Source organism: Acinonyx jubatus, chromosome A3 (genome assembly GCF_027475565.1).
Source record: "Acinonyx jubatus isolate Ajub_Pintada_27869175 chromosome A3, VMU_Ajub_asm_v1.0, whole genome shotgun sequence".
In the NCBI taxonomy this organism is placed as follows: Eukaryota; Metazoa; Chordata; class Mammalia; order Carnivora; family Felidae; genus Acinonyx; species Acinonyx jubatus.
This window is the reverse complement of record NC_069388.1, coordinates 62,045,738-62,067,985: the sequence shown is the minus strand read 5'-3', so window position 1 is coordinate 62,067,985 and position 22,248 is coordinate 62,045,738. Positions and strand designations below refer to the sequence as shown.

Genomic DNA, 22,248 nt, shown 5'->3' with positions numbered 1-22,248 from the left:
CAGATTCTGTGTCTCCCTCTCTCTCTGCCCCTCCCCTGTTCATGCTCTGTCTCTCTTTGTCTCAAAAATAAATAAACGTTAAAAAAAAATTACAAAATTTGGGAAGGCAAATACCCCCAAGGGAAATCTGCAAGGGATTCGGAACTGGAGTTTGTGCACTCCCATTTTTTTTCCTCAGAGTCAGCAAGCCGCTTACAGACGATTCTGAGTGAGATTCAGCCACGAGATACTAATGACTACTTCAATCAAGCCAAAATACTGAAAGAACGTGATAGTTTTGATTTGGAGGACTTGAATGCCAGTGTGCCGGATATTGGTGCTTCTGCAGAGATCAAAGGTAGCATGTATAAAATCAATATTGTAATATTGTAATCGGTGTTTTAGTGACAAAATGTACAAAATGCTCTGTTTATATAGTAAATCAGGCTGCAGATGTTTGCAGAGCATTTCTAGAAAATAAAGCCTTTGAGCTTATCAATGATTTATTTTGAGGAATGAGTTTCTAAGACTTTTACCAGAAAATGGTGCATCCCAGTGCGGCGTAGAAGGTGCTCCAACAGAAAGCTTTTTAGTGTTAACGGCTGTCTTGACAGCCAGGTTGTGTAAGAGCAGTGGTGCCCTGTGAACTTGGGTTTGGGTAGCAGTCGGCTCCTCCCCTCCGTGTGGTTCATTGTCTTCAGTGAGAGTCCTTACAACCAGGCAGCCTTTTAAGGGAAATCAGCCTTATTACTCAGTAAAGTGTGAGCTGCTCTGTTGTATCAAGCGTCCAGAAGTTGTGTTCTTACTGCTTGTTTTCTCATTAGTTGTTTCTGTGTCATTTTCTATAGTGTTGTAAAAAGTCATCACTAGTAATATCCTTGTGATTTATTACATATCCTACGTTGTCCACTAGATGGAGATATTGACTTAACAAAATTTCTTTGTGTTTTTATTTTTTTAAATTACACACTATAACATCTAAATATATGCTTATTGTAATAGTTTCAAGCAATAGAGAGGTATATTTTAATTAAAAACAAATTAAAGCCTCAATTAAAATTTCAATTCAATGTTTACATTTTACCTTAAAAAACAAAAACAAAAAAAAAAGAAATTAAAATTTGTTATTTCTTCCCCATCCCACTTCTTCTCTTTTGAATGTATGTGCTTTTAGATCTATTCTATGTATTGATGTGTATGTACATTTACTCTTTGAGTTTAGCGGGCTTTTAAAAAACACAAATGGGGTTACATTATAAATATTGTTTTGTTACCTTGCCTTTTAAATTGTCTTGGGTTTTTTTTTAATGTCAGTACTAAAATATTCTTAAAGCAAGAAAAAAAGAGTAAGCATAATTATTATTTATGGGCCATGGAATTTAAATATGTTTTGAAAGAGAATTTGTATTTTCCTTTGATTTTAAAAGTTTTATCTTGCCCCTTTACTGATATAACAGCCACCCTCACCAAGATGAATAATGAAGTATATTTATTATGGTCAATTTATGGATGACCACGAGGCAGAGAGAGTTTGTTTCATTAATTTCTGAAAGTTAGACTTAAGTTTTGAAATGGTGTTGTGTTTTATTTCAAAATTTATTTTGAAAACAAACTATATTAAAAAATGCTTAGCACGATTCCTACTGAGAGCACATGCTCAACAAATGTTAGTTGTTTTCTCATGAATAAATATAAGAATTGATTTGTTCAAGCAGATTATTCTTGGGAAAATTATGAATAATCTTATTCTAAGAAACCTGGGATGTGAGTAATCGAGTGTCTAGTGTTGCAAGAGATTGTTTTTTTTTTTTAAGGTAAAGAAAGAAAAACATGCGATGTAACTGCTCAGATGGTGCTGGTGTGTTGTTGGCGAAGTATGAAGGAAGTTGCCTTACTTTTAGGCACGCTGTGCCAGCTTCTCCCCATGCAGTCCGCGCCAGAACCCCGCAGCGGATTATTGACAGTGGAGCAGGTAGGTATATGTTTATTCCACCTGGTATAATTTCTGGTCCCATAACTCGAAAACAAATGAGTTTTGAATTTTTCTTGAATAAAATCATACAGATGTCAACTGAAGAAAATTCATGGGAGTATAGAAATTAGGCCTTGGAGTACATTTCCAAACGATGGCAGTTTTAGAAATTTTTATTTTTCTAAGTTATAAAGAACTGTCGATTTTACCTTCTGTCTTCAAGATTATCATTTTAATTTTTATTTCTCCATTTACCATATATAAATTTAAATTGTAAATTAAAAAAAAATTTTAATGTTTATTTATGAGAGAGAGACAGAGTATGAGCAGGGTAGGGGCAGCGAGAGAGGGAGACAGAATCTGAGGCAGGCTCCAGGCTCTGTACTGTAAGCGGGGCTCGCACTCATAGACTGTGAGATCATGACCTTAATCCAAGTCGGATGCTTAACCGACTGTGCCACCCAGGAGCCCCAAATTTAAATTGTAATTTTAAATGAAATTGTCTATTTAGCAAAACTCCACAAACCTCTTACATTTCTTAAATTAAAAAAAAATTTTTTTTAAATGTTTATTTTTTGGAAACAGACAGAGCATGAAGGGGGGGAGGGGCAGAGAGAGAGGGAGACACAGAATCCAAAGCAGGTTCCAGGCTCTGCACTGTCAGCACAGAGCCTGACGTGGGGCTCGAACTCATGAACTGTGAGATCATGACCTGCGCCAAAGTCAGATGCTCAACCGACTGAGCCAACCAGGCACCCCTTAATTTTTTTTTTTTTTTAATGTTTACTTATTTTTGAGAGAGAGACAGACAGTGCGAGCGGGGGAGGGACAGAGAGAGAGGGAGACACAGCATCTGAAGCAGGATCCAGGCTCTGAGCTGTCAACACAGAGCCCGACGTGGGCCTTGAACCAACGAACTGTAAGACCATGATCTGAATTGAAGCCGGACACTCAACTAACTGAGCCACCCAGGCGCCCCAAACCTCTTAAACTTCTTAAAGGAAAATGGTGCACCTGGGTGGCTCAGTTGATTGAGTGTCTGACTCTTGATTTTGGCTCAGGTCATGATCTCACAGTTGGGTTCGCTGTTAGCCTGGAGCCTGCTTGGGATTCTTTCTGTCTGTCTCTCTCTGCTCCTACCCCACTCACTCACTCTCTCCCTCTCTCTCTCTCAAAATAAATAAATAAACTTAAAAAAAAATTTGGAAAGGAAAAAAAAGTGCTATATTGGTTACTTATGGATCTCTTGCTTCCTACTACATTGATAATAAAATTGTAGTCACTTTGGTTTTTTGGCTGACTTTTATTTTAAGACCACAAAGTCAGGTCACCATCTGGGACTATTCAAGTGACTTGAGTGCAATGTTTACAAGAAATTAGCTTACCACAAGCATTTCATTTGGAAATATTTTAGATTTATTAGATTTCTGTTTTTAATTGATTCTCTCTTCCTTTCCATATGGTTTCAGCAAATCTATTTCCCACCGTTTTCCAGCAAAGATATATAACACATACTTTCATTTGTACCCTTTATCAAGTAAGGTAATTTTTCCCCTAGGGTGTTACATTTAAGAACAAAACAAATATCGTAGTACACTAAATGCTGATTATTTCTGTAATAACCATGTGACTAGTTCCATGGAAATAATGCTAATATTTTTATTCACACACTCTCCGTGGCCATGTGCTTGCATCTGGTTAACAGCTGGTCCTGTGATGTTGCAAGGCCCTGAGGCGGAGAATGGTGAAGGAGAACAGTGCACTGCCAGCATCATTGTGTTCCTCATTCTCCTCCAAATCAAATAGGCGTCAGTGTTCTAGAGTTACTTGCAGTCATTGCTGGTGACCAGCTGCAGTGCCTATGCCAACACCTTCGCGGGGGAATCCAGCTATGATTAATGATTACTTCACTGATGTGTACCGTCTTACTAAGAAGTAAACATGTGCAAGAGTCTCTTCCCTGTTCAACTCCTCTTTTCAAGGACAAGTTAAAACGCCTAGTTTTTTGGGGTTTGTTGCGTAGTGTTTAAGAAAAATTAGGGGAGCCTGGGTGGCTCAGTTGGTTAAGCGTCCAACTCTTGATTTCAACTCAGGACATGATTTCCCAGTGTTTGAGTTTGGGCCCTGTGTCAGACTCTGCACTGCCAGTTCAAAGCCTGCTTGGGATTCTCTCTCTCTCTCTCTCTCTCTCTCTCTCTCCCTCTCTCCCTCTCCCTCTTCCTCTCCCTCTCCCTCTCCCTCTCTCCCTCTCTCTCTCTCCCCCCTCTGTGCCCCTCCCTGCCTCTCTCTCCCCTTCCCCTCCCCAAAATAAATAACTACACTTAAAAAAATTAAGGGAAGCATATTTTGCTTTCACTATAGTCGAGAAAGACCTGAAAGCTTTCTGTGAAAACCGTGTGTCCTTGACACATAGCATAGCATTGGGTGCTTTTTACATAGCACCCAAATGGTTTGAATTTAATTTACGTGGGATAACGGTGTTGGGACTGAGAATTAATATAAACTAAAAGAGATGTTTGTAAAAAAGAAAAAAAAAAGACAAAACAACAACAACAATAGCAACAATAGCAGAGAGGTTCCCATCAAGCAAAGGATTCTTCTAATGGCTGTTTTCTTGAATACAAAATAGAATCTTGTTTTTCTGTAAATTACGAATTTCTTTCCTAATGAGATTCAGCCATTTTTCCACGTCGCTGTTCACATGATGACATCACATTTTTGGTTTGAGAGGAAACTAACAACTGAATGAGCAATCAAGAATGTACGTGATAGCACTGTTCTGACCTTGAAACCATGCTGCCTGTGGAAGACTTTATTCTTGATCATGCTGTCTTTAAAGAAATGCCTCCATTTAGGAGTCTTTAGTCAGTGAAAATCAAAGTCATCAAGAAATTAGTGTTATTCATATTGCTTAGAAGATTCCTACTTTTAGACATAGAATTTTGCTCCATGAAATTCTTTTAAATAAAAATATTTCCATGTACTTAAAACCTTTAAGAGTTAAAAAATATATACATGACAGAGAGGATATAATTTATATTGAAGTGGCTGAGCCATGCCTGAAGTCCACTTTCCTCCCCAGGGCACAGTCACCCTTATGACACTATATCTTTTGTGCACCTAGCAGCAAAACTAAGAATTTAAGAGTCAGTACCCGAGGTGAGGGTATCCATAATAGACTTGCACAGACAGAAGCAGTGAAGTGACTTGTAGGCAGAAGTCACTTGTGGGAGGAATCTGGGACGTGTATTTCTTATTCCCAAGAATAATAATAACTGTGTTCTACTTTTCTCTCAGTGGATGGAGGCTTTTCCATACGACCTAAAATATTGACGCTCAGCCCGATGCTTCTTTTACTCTCAATTCACTCTTCACTCTTGAAAATAGTATGGTTCTATTCTAATTTAAAATTTGATGTCTCAGATTTGTAGCCTGATTCCTTTAATCCCATCCTGGTTTTAGGGCCGTTTGTTGAAGGGATGACCACTTAAATCCTGCATACATGAGGGGGTGGTTTCTAGCCAGCTGACCGGCAGTGAGATACAATTTGAAGATTACAGTTTGCTGCTGTACAAGAAGGTCTGGTGCCTGTTCGTGACTCAGTTTTCAGTGCTGTGTTCACAGACTGTGAGAGCTGGAAGGATCACAGGGATGATATGATCTAGCCTTCTCATACAAGGGGAAACTGAAGCCGTTGGATGTCACCTGGTTTGCCCAAGATCACAAAGCTGGTTTGTGGCAGTTGCAGGACCGGAACCCGGTTCTCCTTTCCAGCCTGTGTTCGGACACGGCACAGTGCTGCCTTTATTCTGAACTGCTCGTTTAATTTTTCTTTAAATTTAATTTTCCCTACTTCCCATGCCCAGCCAGACGTTTACAAGCAACAGGACAGTAAGGCAACTTGCTACTGAACTTTTCAGCAAATGATTCATTTCCCTAAATCACTTCTTGTGAAGCAGTGTGTCCTCCACGGCTTCGGCAAGAGGAAAATGTGTTCATTCAGAGGCATGTCTGACTTTCCTCCTGCAAGGTAATCACCGAATGAAAGGTTCTTTCATAATGTTCTGTGCAAGAGGCAGAGATAAAACCAACTTTGAGGGATGTAAGTCGAGCCCCTTAAAGAGCGGGCGGTACGCGCAACCTTATCTCACAACTTCCTGGCTGGTGTGTGTCTAGGTTTCAAGCTGGATGTTTCGCTGAGGCAGAGCTTTTTTTGATACATTTCGTTGGTCCTTTTCCCAAGGGATATTGGATACCCAGCGTCTACTGATTTTTTGTAAACAGCTCCCTCTATCCGGAGTATCAATTCATATGTTTATGTATTTCCTCTAATATTCCTAAAAAGAAGCTTTGGGGTAAAATTTTTGTATCTGTTTTCCCCTTCCTACTAATTATTGCCCTACAACTCACGTGAATGAAAATCATTACCGATTAGAAATCAACTATTTTTTTTAAATTCCTACTTTAGATTCTGTTGTCATTTTTATGATGCTCGTGGCTAATTGGGTTTACACGTTTTCTCAGTGTCTTGGTTACCGTTTTAGATTTTCCGTAATGGTCTGCAACAGGAGATCTAGGTTTATTGGCATTTGTAAGTCGTAAAGAAATTGCCTTTTGTATTTTGCCAGGGTTTATTGTTTAGAAATTATGAATAAGTATGCATTGAATTGTACTGAATTCAGGTTACCATTTTTAAGCTGTGAAATGGAATTAAACACATCTTTTAAGTCACCTGTTTGTTGACTGCTATACGACAAGGGTGTTGTGGGAACGTAAAGAAATGTAATATGTGGTTCTCTGACCTCGAAGGGCTTAGAAATGTAATGGGAGATACAAGATAAACGTTTGTAGAAAGTTAGACTAAAGGACACCAGTTAAAATGGCACGTGGTTAGGAATTTGCTAGAAAGCAAATAATAAACTGCTAAGATGTCTAAATACCAGAAAAATATAATCTTTGTTGTTATTATGTAGGAGAGCAACATTTGGGCTTTGAAGAATCCCCGGTTTTAGTAAGAAATCCCTATAGTAGAGAACGTACAGTTTAAAACATTAATTAACCTCTGTGTTATAAACTTTTACAAACCGTTCTATTTAACCAAAGAGGAATTAGTGACATTCCTAAGGTAATAAGAAGTGGCTGTGTCCTAAAGTCGTAATTTAAATTAAGGGATTAAGTCTCACTACTTGGTGATACAAAATAAAAACAAAACGGACACTTAGTGTGTGCTACTCAGACAAGTACTCTGCACAATGCTTATGTGTAATTTTACCTATTTCTTAGAACAATCCTATGAAGTAGGTTCTAGTTTTATCTCCATTTCACATATAAATAATATAATAAAATAATGTAAGCTGAATTAGCTTATGTTAGTAAGGAGGCTGAGTAGGGTTCCTGAACCCAGACCTCCCACTATATCAGAGTATCAGAGCTTAACCACCACATGTGCTTTTTGTAGAAATGTTCCACCAACACTTAAATCCCTTTTGGTTTATCTACTTTAAAATGAATGGAATTAGCCTTGATTTTTCAGCCGAATTTCTCTCTATAGACAAAGGACAGATATTTAAAAATGTATTTAAATTTGTCCTGTATGGGTTTTAGACTCTTGATTGTACATTTAGCTCCTCTAATTAGCCTAGTGGTAAATTATAGATGCCTAGAGACATGGCATGTAGCTGTTTTCCCCTGTGGAAATTTACACCCTGTAAATCCAGAAAGCGTGTTAATTGACCTATAGAAATAGGTTTTATGAACATTTAGAACCAGGATCTGCTAAACTTAAAAAGATAGTCACTAGAATTTAAGAATAGAAATCAGTGCCCCACCCCCCCTTTTTTTTTTTGCATTTATACCTTAATTCTCTTTCAGAAATCTTGAGATGTATGTTATTCATTAAGAAATATTTTGTGAAGAAATCATCCATGTTTTTGCCCACTTTAGATAGGACCTCAGTCGCATCTAATAAAAAGGCAGTTGGGTTGGAGTTTTCAGAAGGCTTTTTCATTTTTAAGATACATTTAAAAATTCTATTTTTTTTTTAAGATTTTTTTAATGTTTATTTATTTTTGAGAGACAGAACATGACTGGGGGAGGAGCAGAGAGGGAGGGAGACACAGAATCCAAAGCAGGCTCCATCCAGGCTCTAAGCTGTCAGCACAGAGCCCGATGCGGGGCTCGAACACACGAACCGTGAGATCATGACCTGAGCCAAGTCAGACGGTTAACCCACTGAACCACCCAGGTGCCCCCAAAATCTATTTCTGATTCTGACTGTTGTCATTAATTTTCTAAGTTGTTAGGGTCAAATCTGTGCCTGTCATCTGATTATCCAGTGGGAGGTGTGAGCATGGCCCTTTTTCCTGTCCAGCTGCTCAGAGACCACACTGCCCTGCTGACTCTTTCAACCCTTGGTAATGGGGTTCATCCCCAATTTGCAACCTTATCTTTCTCTGTTTCCTAGAATGGAACCTTAAGGTCATTCAGCCAGGTCTCCTAACCTTCTCTTACATAATCTGTGTTCCTTCATATAGGAAGATCCAGTAAAGTGTCTGGCAGGTAGCAGGTATTTAATAAATGTTTATTCATTCCTTCTAGCCACCCAGTCTCTTCTCATGTTACTTACCCTCTTCCATTTTGATCCACCCAAGTATATGTGGTTCAAGGTCTGAACACAAAGCTTCTTGCAATAATTTATTCCAGAGCAGAAGGATCTTTCATTTCTTGGAGTTGTTAGGCGTCTAATGGGTACCACTCAGCATAGTGTTTTTCTCTGAACTGAAAGCCTCTTGAGGACAGATGTCTTGTTTTGTTCTTCCCCATCTACCCTAGCACTAAGCTACTAAGCATTTGGCTGGGTGCTCCAGAAATATTTACTGTCTAATTAACATACATTGTATATTCTCTTCAAAGGCACAAATTTGCAGTATTACGTAGGTGGGTTTGGTGGGAGATTATGTTCAGTATAAAATGAGGAAAAACTGTCTACTTCTCAGTTGTGTTCTGAGAACCTCATTCTGTTTCCTGAGGCCAGGATTACCTAAAATCGAGGTCCACCCTTGAGAAGAACGTCTACTGGTCACGCTTCTGAGATCTTTGATTTTATTATATGCTTTTTGGTTTAGGCCCCTTTAAAAAGAGTTAGGATAAAGGAAGTAATGAAAAGAAAATCTTTGCTTAAGAACTAGATGGTGAACCACTGTAAGTTCACAGAATAGCACTTTAATAGTTAACATTTGTCTTTTCCTGAAGTATGTTTTACTATCTGTAACATTTTAGAAAAAAAAGTTAAGGAGCTTAGACCCCAACTTTATGACTTCCTGTTTTTATTTTCCATGGCTTAAAACACCTTCTTAGACATCTTCTTTTATTTCTCTAATAATAGAAATGATAGCCATAACAACATAGCTAACTGGAATTTCTTCTGGTCCCCATTTTGTAGGATTACTGAGTTTCAGATCTATCTTGGGGGTTAAATTCAGATTTAAGGCTTGATAATTCTGATGAAAATATGCTCTGAAATTACCGTATTGAAGAGAAAATGACAAAGCTTACCTTGACTGTGGCTTTTGATAACTAGTAGTATGTGGGTCTTAAAAAATATATATTAAAAAGTAGGAGTATCATCAGATCTTTACCTGAAAACTTGAGCTGAAAAACATGACCTCTCATTCTTTGGGATATTAAAGTGTTAGACTTTTTAAATTACTATTATTAACTGCTTTTCTGGTTCTTTGTTGTTTTATATCTGATTCTTACTTCTCTAAATGTATTGCTTGTTGCCTCTCTGTAATCAGATATATTTTGAGTATGGAGTAATGTCTTTACTTTTCCTCTATTTGGAAACCCAGAACTGAATTGGATTATAAGTTATGGTCCTGTTCTGGACTTGTAAGTTTATTAATTCATTTTAATATATAATTTGAGGCAAGTGCTACTGCTGTCCCTGGCTTGTAGATGAGGAAACTGAGACACTTGCCCATGGCCACATGTTTAACTACACCTTGCACTTTTTGTTATCTCTAATGTGTTCAGGGCACTAACCTAGTGATTGTGCAGAGGTAGAAGGTGTTTCTAGGTAAGCATATCTGAACTATCTTGGGACATCTTGCCTTCTCACCATACTGTGATCTGCTGGGGAGTCTTGGATCAAGAGAGCCAATTACAGGGGTGCCTGGGGGCTCAGTCAGGTGAGTGTCCGACTCTTGATTTTGGCTCAGGTCACGATCTCAACAGTTTTGTGGGTTTGAGTCCCATGTTAGACTCTGGATGGTAGCTGCGTGGAGCCTTCTTGGGATTCTCTGTCTCCCTCTCTCTCTACCCCTCTCCCTGACTCCAGATAAATTTTAAAAAAAAGAAAAAAGAGAGAGCCAGTTACAATTTTGGTCCTGAGCTTTATACAAAATTTGGATTTTTCTAAAGTCTGTAGCCGCCGAACCTTACTGGTATAAAAGTACAATTAGCCCATTTAATAGTTAATTCTGTATAAAACCTCATCAACAACTAATTGTTAATCATGTCTTCTTTAAAATAAATTGCCATATTTGTTATTTGTCTAAACTTGCAACATGTAGGAAAGTGATTAGGTAGCATTCTGGAAAATTGCATGGTTCCGACTCAGAGTAAAGCATATCACTTTTCAGTTTTCAGGAGTCCATTTGCACAAATCTTGCATTGCCATTAACAAGTGTATATCTCTAAAGGCAATTTTTGGAAGTTATTGTTTAATGGATTGGAGTCTCAGTTGGGGAAGATGAAAAAGTTCTATAGATGGATGGTGCTGATGGTTGCATAACGGTGTGAATGTACTGAGTGTCACAGAACTGTACACTTACACATGGTTAAAGTGAGGGTGCCTGGGTAGCTTGGTTAAGCGTCCGACCTCAGCTCAGGTCATGATCTCGTGGTTTGTGGACTCGAGCCCTACGTTGGGCTCTGTGCTGACAGCTCAGAACCTAGAGCCTGCTTCGGATTCTGTCTCCATCTCTCTCTCTGCCCCTCCACTTGCTCATGCTCTGTCTCTCTCTGAAAAATAAATGTTAAAAACATTTTAAAAGGGGCGCCTGGGTGGCTCAGTTGGTTAAGCGTCCAACTTCAGCTCAGGTCACGATCTCACGGTCCGCGAGTTCAAGCCCCGCGTCGGGCTCTGGGCTGATGGCTCAGAGCCTGGATCCTGCTTCTGATTCTGTGTCTCCCCCTCTCTCTGCCCCTCCCCCATTCATGCTCTGTCTCGCTCTGTCTCAAAAATAAATAAACGTTAAAAAAAATTAAAAAAAAACATTTTAAAAGATGGTTAAAATGTTAAATTTTGTGTTATGTATATTTTAACCACACCTAGCCATAGGTGTGTGAGGGTTGTCGCCTTGTGTGCTTTGCTATTGGTGTTGAGTGATAGGAGCTAACAGAGAACACAGTGAGGTCTGTGCAGCTGGCATAGGGAGGCAGTTCTAGTGTAACAGTTAAAGACGGCCAACTGAGCCAGACTGCCTGGCTTTATGTACTGGCTCTACTACTTACTTGCTGTGTGACCTTGAATAAGTTACTTGGCCTTTCTGGGCCCCCTCCCCAATGAAAAGTGGAGATAATAATAGTACTTATTTCATGGAATTACTGTAAAGGTTAAATGTGATGTTATAAAAACATTTAAAATACTACTTGTCACAGAGCAAGTGCTAAATGGATAGAGAACTAGTCCTGAGTTCTAAATGATATTACTGACATAAATATATCTGTAAATATACATACAAATCAGACATTTCTTTTTCATTTTGTTTTAAAGGTAAAAGAAATAGGAGATTACTTTAAACAACACCTCTTACAGTCCAGGCACAGAGGAGCATTTGAACTGGCTTACACTGGCTTTGTGAAACTCACTGAAATACTAAACAGGTAAACAAAACAAATATCCTTTTGTGTACATTTTAAAAAGAGTAAAGGTACAAACCATGTGCTCGAGTTAAAATTTACTTGAGTCTTTTGATGTTTAAAAGAATAAGACTTAGTTGGCTTCAAACTTTTGGAAGAAATTGTTTTCTTAGGTTTCATTGTGTGCTTTACTGCAGATGATTGAGTGAAATGTCCAAACCAAGTTGCTCTCCCATTGAAAGGTGATTTGAAGCAAACTCAAGAGATTTTGCTAAAAATAGCTTTGAAGTTACCATTTCTTTTCGTTGAATGAAATGACTGTTTTGTCTGTTTGAAAATTACCTGGCATTTGGAATAAAATAAGCTTCCAGTTTTTTGGATTTGTGTATATTACAGACAGAGAAACACTTACGGATTTTGTGTTTTCCTTTATAATTTTATCTTATAGAAAAATTTTAAAGAAGAGTAAATAGACCAAAAAGTATCAAATATTTTTCCCCCCTACCTGGAAAAATACTTAGGTAGATTTCATGTATTTAGCCAAATGTGTTTTTTTGACATTATAGGTGCTGATAATTTCATTCATTCATATAATAGATTTCCTCTAAAGAACTTGTGAGGAAACCTTAAATTACTTAATGACTAAGTGTTCATGGCAAGTGTTCTCTAAATAAAAGGTAGTATTTTCCAGGAAAACATTTCCATTGCCTGGAAACTTTTTGAAATGAAGCAGAGTTCTGCCAGTCTTGTAGCCTCAGCAAACATTTTATTTTGGGCTGGTAAGACATCTACTCCTTGAATATTTTTGAAACTTTTTTTTTTTTTCACACTCCTGGTAAAAACATTTAGAGAACATTTTTCAGTTATGGGCTGCACAGAATATCTTTAAACGATATGTTATAGAATGGCCCTGACATTAAAATGCTGATCTTGAAAATATTTTATTATCTTTTCAACTCTTTCTTTCTGGTGTAGACATGACTTTAGGGGTATTTTTTCTGATAACACACATCACTCCCTTCAAATCATTATCAAATGCATACTGAACACTAGTTGTGTGCTTAGTAGTGTGTTTGGTCTGGAGGCTATAATACTTCTTTATAAGACAAGGGTCCCGTTCTTAAAGAGCTTATTGTTTATGAAATAAGCAGGGATGAAACGTAAGATATTTAACAGAGGGTATTTCATGGGTACTGACTGGTCAGAACAGACACTGGCTGTAAGCACCTAACATCGCTTTATGTATGGATGTGTGTTAGCTGAATACCTGCTTGGAAAGTGAGGCCAACACACTTGAACAAGACCAACAATCCAGTGTAATTGTCAAAATGTGGGTCAAATTTACAAATGATGTTGCAGAGAGAAAGTAACAGCAATAGGCTTCTAGGACTTAATGGAGGAAGTAGATTTTCTGCTAACACATGAGGGAAGTTTAAGTAGATAGCAGGAGAGAGAGGAAACTTAATGAGCAGATGTTCAGAGGCTATAATCAGCACGACATATTGGTAGGTGAACAAATAGGCCATTCTTATTGTAGTGGTGGTGGTGTTAGCAGGCAATACTGTACCCCTGGGTAGATTGAGACCGTATTACAGATATTTAGAAAGTAGGTTTGCTGCAGTAGGGATGGAGAAAGGCATTGAATATTTTTTTTTTAATCTGAAATAGACTATAGGAGGCATCACAGAACAGAGAAATAGCAGTAAACTTTGACATAGGCTCTCAGTTCTGTTTGTATCCATTCCATTTATTGGCAGTGAGATTGTACAAAAGTTAATCTCTTTAGCTCTGATCCCTTCATCTCTAAAGTAACAAAAAGAATATTCGCCCTATTGATGTATCTCTGGCTATTGTCATGCGGATCAAGTTTGCATTATAAAACTTTTCACAAATGGAAAACATCAATGAGATTGAGGTTGATGGTGGTGTTGGTGTGTAAAAGTGGTTTTCCAGTTGGAACTGTTAGATTAGATAGATCTGTAATGACAGATTACAGTGAAGAGAGCCCGGAACCAGTTATAATGATCTAGATCTAAGGTGATGAGAGCTTCCTCTGTGATGATGGCCCTGGGAATGGAGGGAAAGAGACGGCATGTCAGTTAGCATTCAGCCCCACTTCGTAACAACTCCACACACGATATTGTATGCTTAGAAGGAAGCTGTGGATTTTATTATATTTGCATAATATATCTACATATTTCATGATTTTATGGGTCAAGGGTTATGGCAAGGCTCTGCTGGGTGATTCTTCTCAGCATGTTTACTGAGTTCAGTTGGTGGCATTGAACTGGCAGATGAACTGATCAGGGGGATCCAGGACAGCTTTATTCATATTTATGTTACCTTGGTGGGACAGCTGGAAGATTGGGCCAGGTTGGGACTACATGTGGTCTCTCAGCATGGCATTCTTAAGGTAGTTGACTTTCATGTATGGCAGCTGGCTTCCCCAGAAAGAGTCCCGAGAGAACCATGCAGGAGCTGCATGGTCATTTCTGACCTAGCCTCAGAAGTCTCATAGCCCTGCTTCAGTCACATTCTTTTGGTTATAAGTGAGTCTTCAGGATAGTCCAGATTCAAGAAGAGAGGAATTAGACTCTACTTTTTGTTTAACGGTGAAGTGGCGAGATCATATTATAGAAATACATGTGGGATATTGCAGTGGCCATCTTTGAAAAATGTGATCTGAACCACATGAACCAAGTGAACGTGAGTGATGGAGGGCACCAGGAGTCCATGATTGTTCCAGTGGTTTAATTCTTGGTGAACAATGGGATTGATGTTAACAGAGGCAGAGAAACTGAAAGAAGGAATTAGTTTGATAAAGATGAACAGGGGCGCCTAGGTGGCTCAGTCAGTTAGGTGTCCGACTCTTGATTTCGGCTCAGATCATGATCTCACAGTTCATGAAATCAAGCCCCGCTTTGGGCTCTGTGCTGACAGCATGGAGCCTACTTGGGATTCTCTCTCCCTCTCTCTTTCTCTCTGTCTCTCTCTCTCTCTCCCTCTCTCTTTCTCTCCTTCTCCTTATCCTTCCCCCACTCGTGTGCTCTCTCCTTCTCTCTCTCTCTCTCAAATAAATAAATAAACATTTTTAAAAAGATGAATAAATTTGTTTTGTGTGTGTTGTATGTGAGCTGGTGATGGCATATCCTGGTGGAAATATTTAAGTCAGAGCTGGGAGATAGGGGATTAAGTTTGGGGGATACAACAAACAGATGTAGGCTTAGCAGTTATCACCATAAACATTATAGTTAGTAGGATTGCAGTCTTTAGGGGAGAGCATAAAAGGAGAAGAGAACAGAGGACCAAGGACAGAAGCTTTTGAACAGTGGTACTGTACTGGGTGGTTGAATGGTACATTTGAAGGCATTCGAAATAAATGGAACAGGAAGAACAGGCAAGGCCCAGTGCCTGGTGTCTCAGCCACTCCTAATCTGCTTTAAAGATCTCCTCATGGCTGTCACTACTGGCTTTTAACCAGGCTGTTCTGAGTTCTCAACTGTTGAATTCCAAACTAAGTGGTTCTTGGTCCCTTTGGAGACATTTCTGATCTGCCGAACAGAATGTTTTGCAAGAACGTCTTAACAATGTGTGTGGCTTCCTTTTGTTTGGTTTTGATTTTTAAGAGAAAATGTGTTTCTTTTGGATCCTTTTAAAAGCTTTTTATAAGCTCTTAAGTTATGAAAAAGTTATTTTTCATATAACTGTTAAAAAGTTTGCAAAAAGAAATCTGGGCTTTCATGAAAATCCACTGCTAGATTTTCATGAAATGGAGGCCAACTGCTGGCCACCTCTTGAACTACAGCTGTGTTAGGGAAGGAAACACTTAAAGAGATTGATGGATAAATAACTGGAGTTAAACATGAGCCACATTGTTTGAATTGGTTTTTAATAGGATTATTCAAAACGTCTTCAAATGTAAACTGACTTCACTATTAAACAATCATCTAAGAATAAATAGGACTGGGAGATGCTATTCTTTTTCTCTGGGAATTTTTTGAAAGCAACATTTGCGCGCACATACATACACACACACATACAAACAACATGTTGAGTTAATTTTCTAGATTCTGCTTTTCTTATATGGTGCTCTCTATTTAGAATTTGATGAAATATGCATACTCTTCTTCAAAAACCAGTGTAAGCATTTGATTGAAGTGGTTAAGTGCATTAAACTCATAACTCTCAAGTTTCTGGTGAAACTTATGTTTGCTTGTTTACCCTCTATGGCTTTAGTATTTAAAGTTGTTGTTTCAGTGAAAATGAACAGAATCTTAAACTAGGGTGTTAGGCCAGGGACTCTAGCTTTCGTTTGTACGATCATGAATTAATCCTAACTGTAAAGGGGCTAAATTGTTGACCACAATTCTAAATGTAGAAGAGTGTTTTGTGAATACTTGATATTGTCTTATTCTACACATATTTGAATTGCTCTGCTTGTTGAAATATAGCTTAGCCTACAGCTATTTATTGCAATAATTGGCCTGAAAAAATGAACTGCCGACATTCAGCAGTTTTTGTCATAAAAATGCTAGTTCTAATTCATGGACATCAACAATGATAGTAGACAGAAGTAATTTAAATATGTACTTAAACTTTCATCAGTAAATTATAGCTACTACAATTAAATTTTCTTTTTAATCTTTATTTATTTTTGAGAGAGAGAGAGAGACAAAGTGTGAGTGGGGGAGGAACAGAGAGAGAGGGAGACACAGAATCCGAAGCAGGCTCCAGTCTCCGAGCTGTCAGCACAGAGCCTGACGTGGAGCTCAAACTCATGAACTGTGAGATTGTTACCTGAACCAAAGTTGGATGATCAATTGACTGAGCCACCCCAGGCACTCCTGTAGCTACTACAGTTTAAATTCAGCAGAAAACTTCTTATGAACAACTGAATTATAGTAATGAAAAAATAATTTGCTGCAGAATGAAAGACCAAGTCTCTAAAGAATATGAGATTGAGCAAGAAACAAATGGAGACTGTAATGTATTAGATTTGGTGAAAAGTCATTTAACTCCTGATGAAGTAATATACAGTCATGTCTAAACCTTTATTTACATCTGCTTTGGCAAATGTGTCTAAATAAGACACTTTTTAAAAATGTTTATTTAGTTTAAGATAGAGCGAGAGAGAGACAGAACGTGCACATGCATGTGAGTTAGGGAGGGGCAGAGAAAGAATCCCAAGCAGGCTCCACGGTGTCAGCACAGAGACTGACATGGGGCTCATCTCATGAACCATGAGATCATGACCTGAGCTGAAATCAAGAGCCAGACACCTAACCAACTAAGCCACCCAGGCATCCCTAAATAAGACAGTTTTTTAAATTTCTGAGTGTCCTATGAATTTTATTTAAAACATTAATAATTATATAAAGAATAACAAAGCAATAATCACTCTGGGAAGCCGTATTTATTCTTCATAATTCTTTGACATTCTTTAAACTTCCCATTTATGTAGTGAATTGAAAGGATTTGTTGAAAACTGAGATGTTTTAATATTTAAATTCTAGGGGCGCCTGGGTGGCGCAGTCGGTTAAGCGTCCGACGTCAGCCAGGTCACGATCTCGTGGTCCGTGAGTTCGAGCCCCGCGTCAGGCTCTGGGCTGATGGCTCAGAGCCTGGAGCCTGTTTCCGATTCTGTGTCTCCCTCTCTCTCTGCCCCTCCCCCGTTCATGCTCTGTCTCTCTCTGTCCCCCCCCCAAAAAATAAATAAACGTTGAAAAAAAAATATTTAAATTCTAAATCTTGGTGTCTTTGGTTTTTGGCCCCTGAATTTTCATTTTTAAGCCCACTCTGTAGGTGAGTCAGATATTACCTTCTTTCTAGAACTTTGATACTTGTTTTTAAAGTTCTCATAATGGTATTGAGTCATTTCGACATAACAGAGGATTCTTGTTCTCAATGAGTAACCTCTATCTCAGCTCTGTTAGTGAAGTCCCAAGGTTTTTATTATTAATTTTTTCTCCTTGATCTCAGGGAATGGTTATATTAAATATTAAGAGAACTGACAATCTGATCTGCACTTCTAAGCACTTTTTTTAATCCCCTGTATCTTGCTCTTTCCCTATGGCCTTCTTATTGGTAATTCAATTTAGATTTGGTCACTGTCCTTATTGCCTGTGCCTGCAGCTCAGGCCCAAAATAGCCCCCTGATGTTTTAGTCTGCAGTAAACCTCAACTATATTTGATGGTGGTGAGGGAGGTTCAGATGACTTCTGTTGATATGTAGCTTTCTCACTGGATCTCATTTGGACAAATCATTTTTCAGGCTTAAAATTTCTCCATGCTTCAGGGTTATGTTACCTTTTTAAAATGTGCATGCACATGCACACAGCCTTCCTGCACATCTGTCCTTGTTTAGTTTAATGGAAATAATAAACGTGAACCTTGAGATCATAAACATAATATTTGACCAAGGAACGAATGGAGTGGAGAATTTAGCTTATGAAATAATTGGAAATTGGGAAAAATCTCTAAGTTAGGAAAAATGACCATACTGAAAGAGTTTGAGGAAATGAAGGTAATGTTTCTCAATTAACAGTAGTAATAAAACTAATCAGAACTCAACAAAAATAGCTCTGTGTTACCATACTTAGGTGGATGGATTAAGCCACTGGAAAGCCACTTTGTAGTCAGGGAACCTGATTTACTGGCACAAAATAGTCTAATGACCAATTAGTTGAGTATACAGCAAATGTAATTTGATTTCAGTCTGTGGGTTTTATGCTTATCTTAGAATACTTATCCACTATGAGTGAGATAGCTTTGTGGGTAGAAATTGGACTAATCTGCTTATGGAACAATAATTTGCTCCAGTGATTTGCTCAAGACAACACAAAGGCCTAAACACCAGCTATAGCCTGCCCTATTTATTTCTGTAGTAGAGATTGAGGCCATAGCACTTAGCATAGGAAAAACGAAAAACAAGTCTCCCACACCCCAACCGTCAGCCTTTTTCTTTCTTCATCCTTTTTTTTTTTTTTCTTTTCCTGACTGTGTTGAACAGGAGAATCAGAATGGTCTGATTCCTCCCACCCCACGCCCTCAACCACCATCTCCCTCAGTGTTTATTAAAAAAAAATTTTTTTTAAATGTTTATTTATTTTTGAGAGAGAGACAGCACGAGCAGGGGACGGGCAGAGAGAGGGAGACACAGAATCCAAAGCACAAAGCTTGACGCGGAGCTCAAACTCACGAACTGGGAGATTTTGACCTGAGCTGAAGTCGGATGCTCAACTGATTGAGCTCCCAGGTGTCCCTCTCTCAGTGTTTAGAGAAGAGAATACTGAGGTATGAATTAGAGCTGAGTTCTCCCTACCAGCCTTGTTGACAAGAGGAAAGCCATTTAACCTCTCTGGGTGCTGTGTGCTCTCTGAGAAAGTGAGAGGGTACCACTTTCTGAGGCCTGTTTGCAGCTCTGAGCGTCCTACTCATTGTACAGTGCTGCTTTCTAGTTCCTGATTGGGAAAGTCTGGGTATTTGGGCCATGGAAGATTGAGGGAAGTTGGATCATTTTTAGTAAACTTCCTTTAGAACTGGTAAACTGATCTCTTAGGAGTATTTTGTGGATTAATAACATTTAAGGAGAGTTTCTTATGAGGAACCTGGAATCCTTTGTAAGAAAGTTACAATTTGTATGATGTACTCAAGACTAAAGACACTGTGTATTTTGTATTAAGCTGACATGGGAGTGAAATAAAACAAATGATCCTTCAGACAGAGAGGATGTCTCCTCTTTTTGTGGAGAGGGGCTTCCTACCAAAATCAGGTTTGGCCTTCTCCACAGCTGTGGTTGGTGACTGCGGAGAGATGGCACAGAGAACCAAGGACTGCTTCACTCAGGAACCTTTTCCTTTTCCTTGCTGCCCCTGGATTGTGTGATGAAGAACCAAAACAAACAACCAGAGTCGTTGCATCGTTCTTGGGAGCCTTGCCTGGTTCCATTTTTACCTTTCAATCCCTTCATTATCGTAAGGACCAGCAACTCTGGAGTTTTGAAATCACTTCCTTATAAAGTAATCTTTCCTTGTTGGGGAGTAGACAGAAGGTTCAGTGACCAGTCAGAGCTCTAGATTAGGCTATTGTGTTTTTATAGGCACCGTGGTGGCTTCACCATGGAGAAACCTTAAAGTTCTAGCCCTCCTTTTCTACACCTGGTTTTTGTTTTTGTTTTTCCCATTTATTTGCCTAACTAAAGCCGCAACTAGTGTGCAGCCCCTGGCACCAACCCTAGTTGTCCTTGTTTAATCATTCAATAAAAGATTTCTTGAACATCTCCTGTATGCCACATGCTGTGTTAGGAAACGCTGTGTTTGACCATTGAGAATACGATGTGGTAGTCCAGAATTGCTGTGAACCTAGAGGCAGTTACTAGGATCCAAATTTGAAACACTTAACTCTGTAGAACTAAGAGGAACATGTGAGAACCTGAGCAAAGAACTGAGGCCATGAGGGACTCAGTGTTTTGGGGGACATTTTCATCAGGAGCTTTGGATACTTATATAATTTAGGGTCATTGCTTTCTTTATTTGGATTAGTAACCCAGATAATAATATCTCATTGAATTACAAAGCAATCTTGTAATTATCTCCTTTTCATTCGTATGTACTAAGAAATCAAGCGATTTGTTCATAGCCACGCATCTAGTTAGTGAACAAGCTGGCACTAGAATCCAAATATTTTTGGAAATTCATACTGCTTCAGAGATTAGCAGTTTAATGAAAGTTTCGATCACCTATTATATATAAGAAATTGTGATAGGCATCACAGAAAAAATATAGATAAGACATGGTTTTTGTTCTTAGAAGAACTTGCAGCCCAGCATTTTAATCTTTGGGATTAGAGACGTAAACATAAATTACAAGGCAGAAATGAAAGGCCAAAAAAAACGTTCCTTTAGGGTGGCTCAGTTGGTTAAGTGTCCAGCTTCAGCTCAGGTCATGATCTTGCGGTTCATGAGTTTAAGCCCCGTGTCGGGCTCTGACAGCTCAGAGCCTGTAGCCTGTTTCAGATTCTGTGTCTCCCTCTTTCTCTGCCCCTCCCCTGCTCATACTGTGTGTCTTTCTCTTTCTCTCAAAAATAAATAAAAACATTTAAAAAAGAAAGAAAAGGTCCCTTTAACTGAGCTGTCTATCCCAGGTGATGGGAAGAATAATTAACGGCATCTACTGGTTCTAATGGTGGCACCTCTGGTTTTTGGAAAGCACTTCTGTTTATACTTTCTTTTCCAGTTACCATACCACTCTTTCTTTGTCAACCTAGGTTTTTAGAATGGCACTCTTAAAGGAATTTCTAAGTTATGGGTCACTCATTTATTCAACAGGTATTAGTTGAGTTCCTGATTGGATGTTAGGCCCTGTTACAGGTGCTGGGAATAAAGAAGTGGATAGGACAGAAAATGTCCCTGGTATCATGGAGTTTATATATTAAAGGGCGTGTTTATTGCTGAGAGAGAGAGAGAGAGAGAGAGAAGAGTGAGCGGGGGAAGATCAGAGAGAGAGAGAGGGAGACACAGAATCTGGAGCAGGTTCCAGGCTGTCAGCACAGAGCCAGATGCGGGGCTCTAACCCATGAACCGCCAGATCATGACCCCAGCTGAAGTCGGACACTCAACCGACTGAGCCACCCGCGCTCCCCTCTCTTTCCTCTTAATGCTAACATAAGCCAAGGCTTGAATGGCAAGAAACAGCAGCTTTCTGAAGGAAGAATTTTTTAAACAACGGGAACAGCTAATGTAAAAGCCTGTGGTGTATTAAAGAGCAGAATGGTGTTAAGATGAAGCTGAATGAGGTTGTTCAAATATGTAGGACTTTGTGAGTCAGGATACAGACTTTGGACTTTGTGTCCTCTTTTGATTTTTTTTTTTCCTGAAAGTCCCCAACCAAATGGATATAAAAATAGAAGGTATCTTGAGAATTGTACAAACATTAATATGTATGGATGTTAGCTTAAGACCATCAACAAAGAAAGTACATACATATGTGTTATGGAGTTGCACGGAAGAGGGCAGGCAGGGGAGCTAGATGACATCTGAGAAACCACATGGATGTGTAAAATAAATGGAGATAAAGTTTTCATTCCCAGAAAGTGTACTATGTCTCTCCAAGCTGTTTTTAGCTTCCGCCTGACTCTTTTCTTACCTGTCCTTGGAATCTTAGATCCATTTGTTCAGTATCATTGGTAGATGATTTTAGGCTAGTGCATGGAATATTGATTCAAAGCATGTAGCTTGTGAAAGCAAATACCTCTTTTTACATTATGGATAATTTTTCTCTTCTAAACCTAGTGGGTATGCTGCCCCCAAGTATAAGGGTGTAGAGCCCCCACTTTAGTTTAAAGTCTGACTTGTTTTTTTATGTTTTAGGCAGCTAAAGGTTTGCTTTGCAAAACTTTGGACTTGGGTGAGTGAGAAAGTTCCTCTTAACAACATT

At 38.8% G+C, this 22,248-nt stretch overlaps 1 protein-coding gene across 8 annotated transcripts in view; it reads left to right on the top strand.

The window, feature by feature from the left end:
• THADA (THADA armadillo repeat containing) overlaps positions 1 to 22,248 on the top strand; it is a 326,086-nt gene that overhangs the window by 49,066 nt on the left and 254,772 nt on the right. For 6 of the 8 annotated variants that reach the window (XR_008289288.1, XM_027072570.2, XM_053200530.1 and 3 more), the window contains 3 exons: positions 179 to 340; positions 1,794 to 1,951; positions 11,730 to 11,839. Coding sequence is in view for 7 of the 8 variants with exons in the window: in XM_027072570.2 (XP_026928371.2) it covers positions 179 to 340; positions 1,794 to 1,951; positions 11,730 to 11,839 (430 nt within the window). In the remaining variant the exon portion in view is untranslated. The remainder of the gene's footprint in view (positions 1 to 178; positions 341 to 1,793; positions 1,952 to 11,729; positions 11,840 to 22,248) is intronic. The other 2 variants (XM_027072572.2, XM_015074431.3) reach the window with 1 other exon arrangement.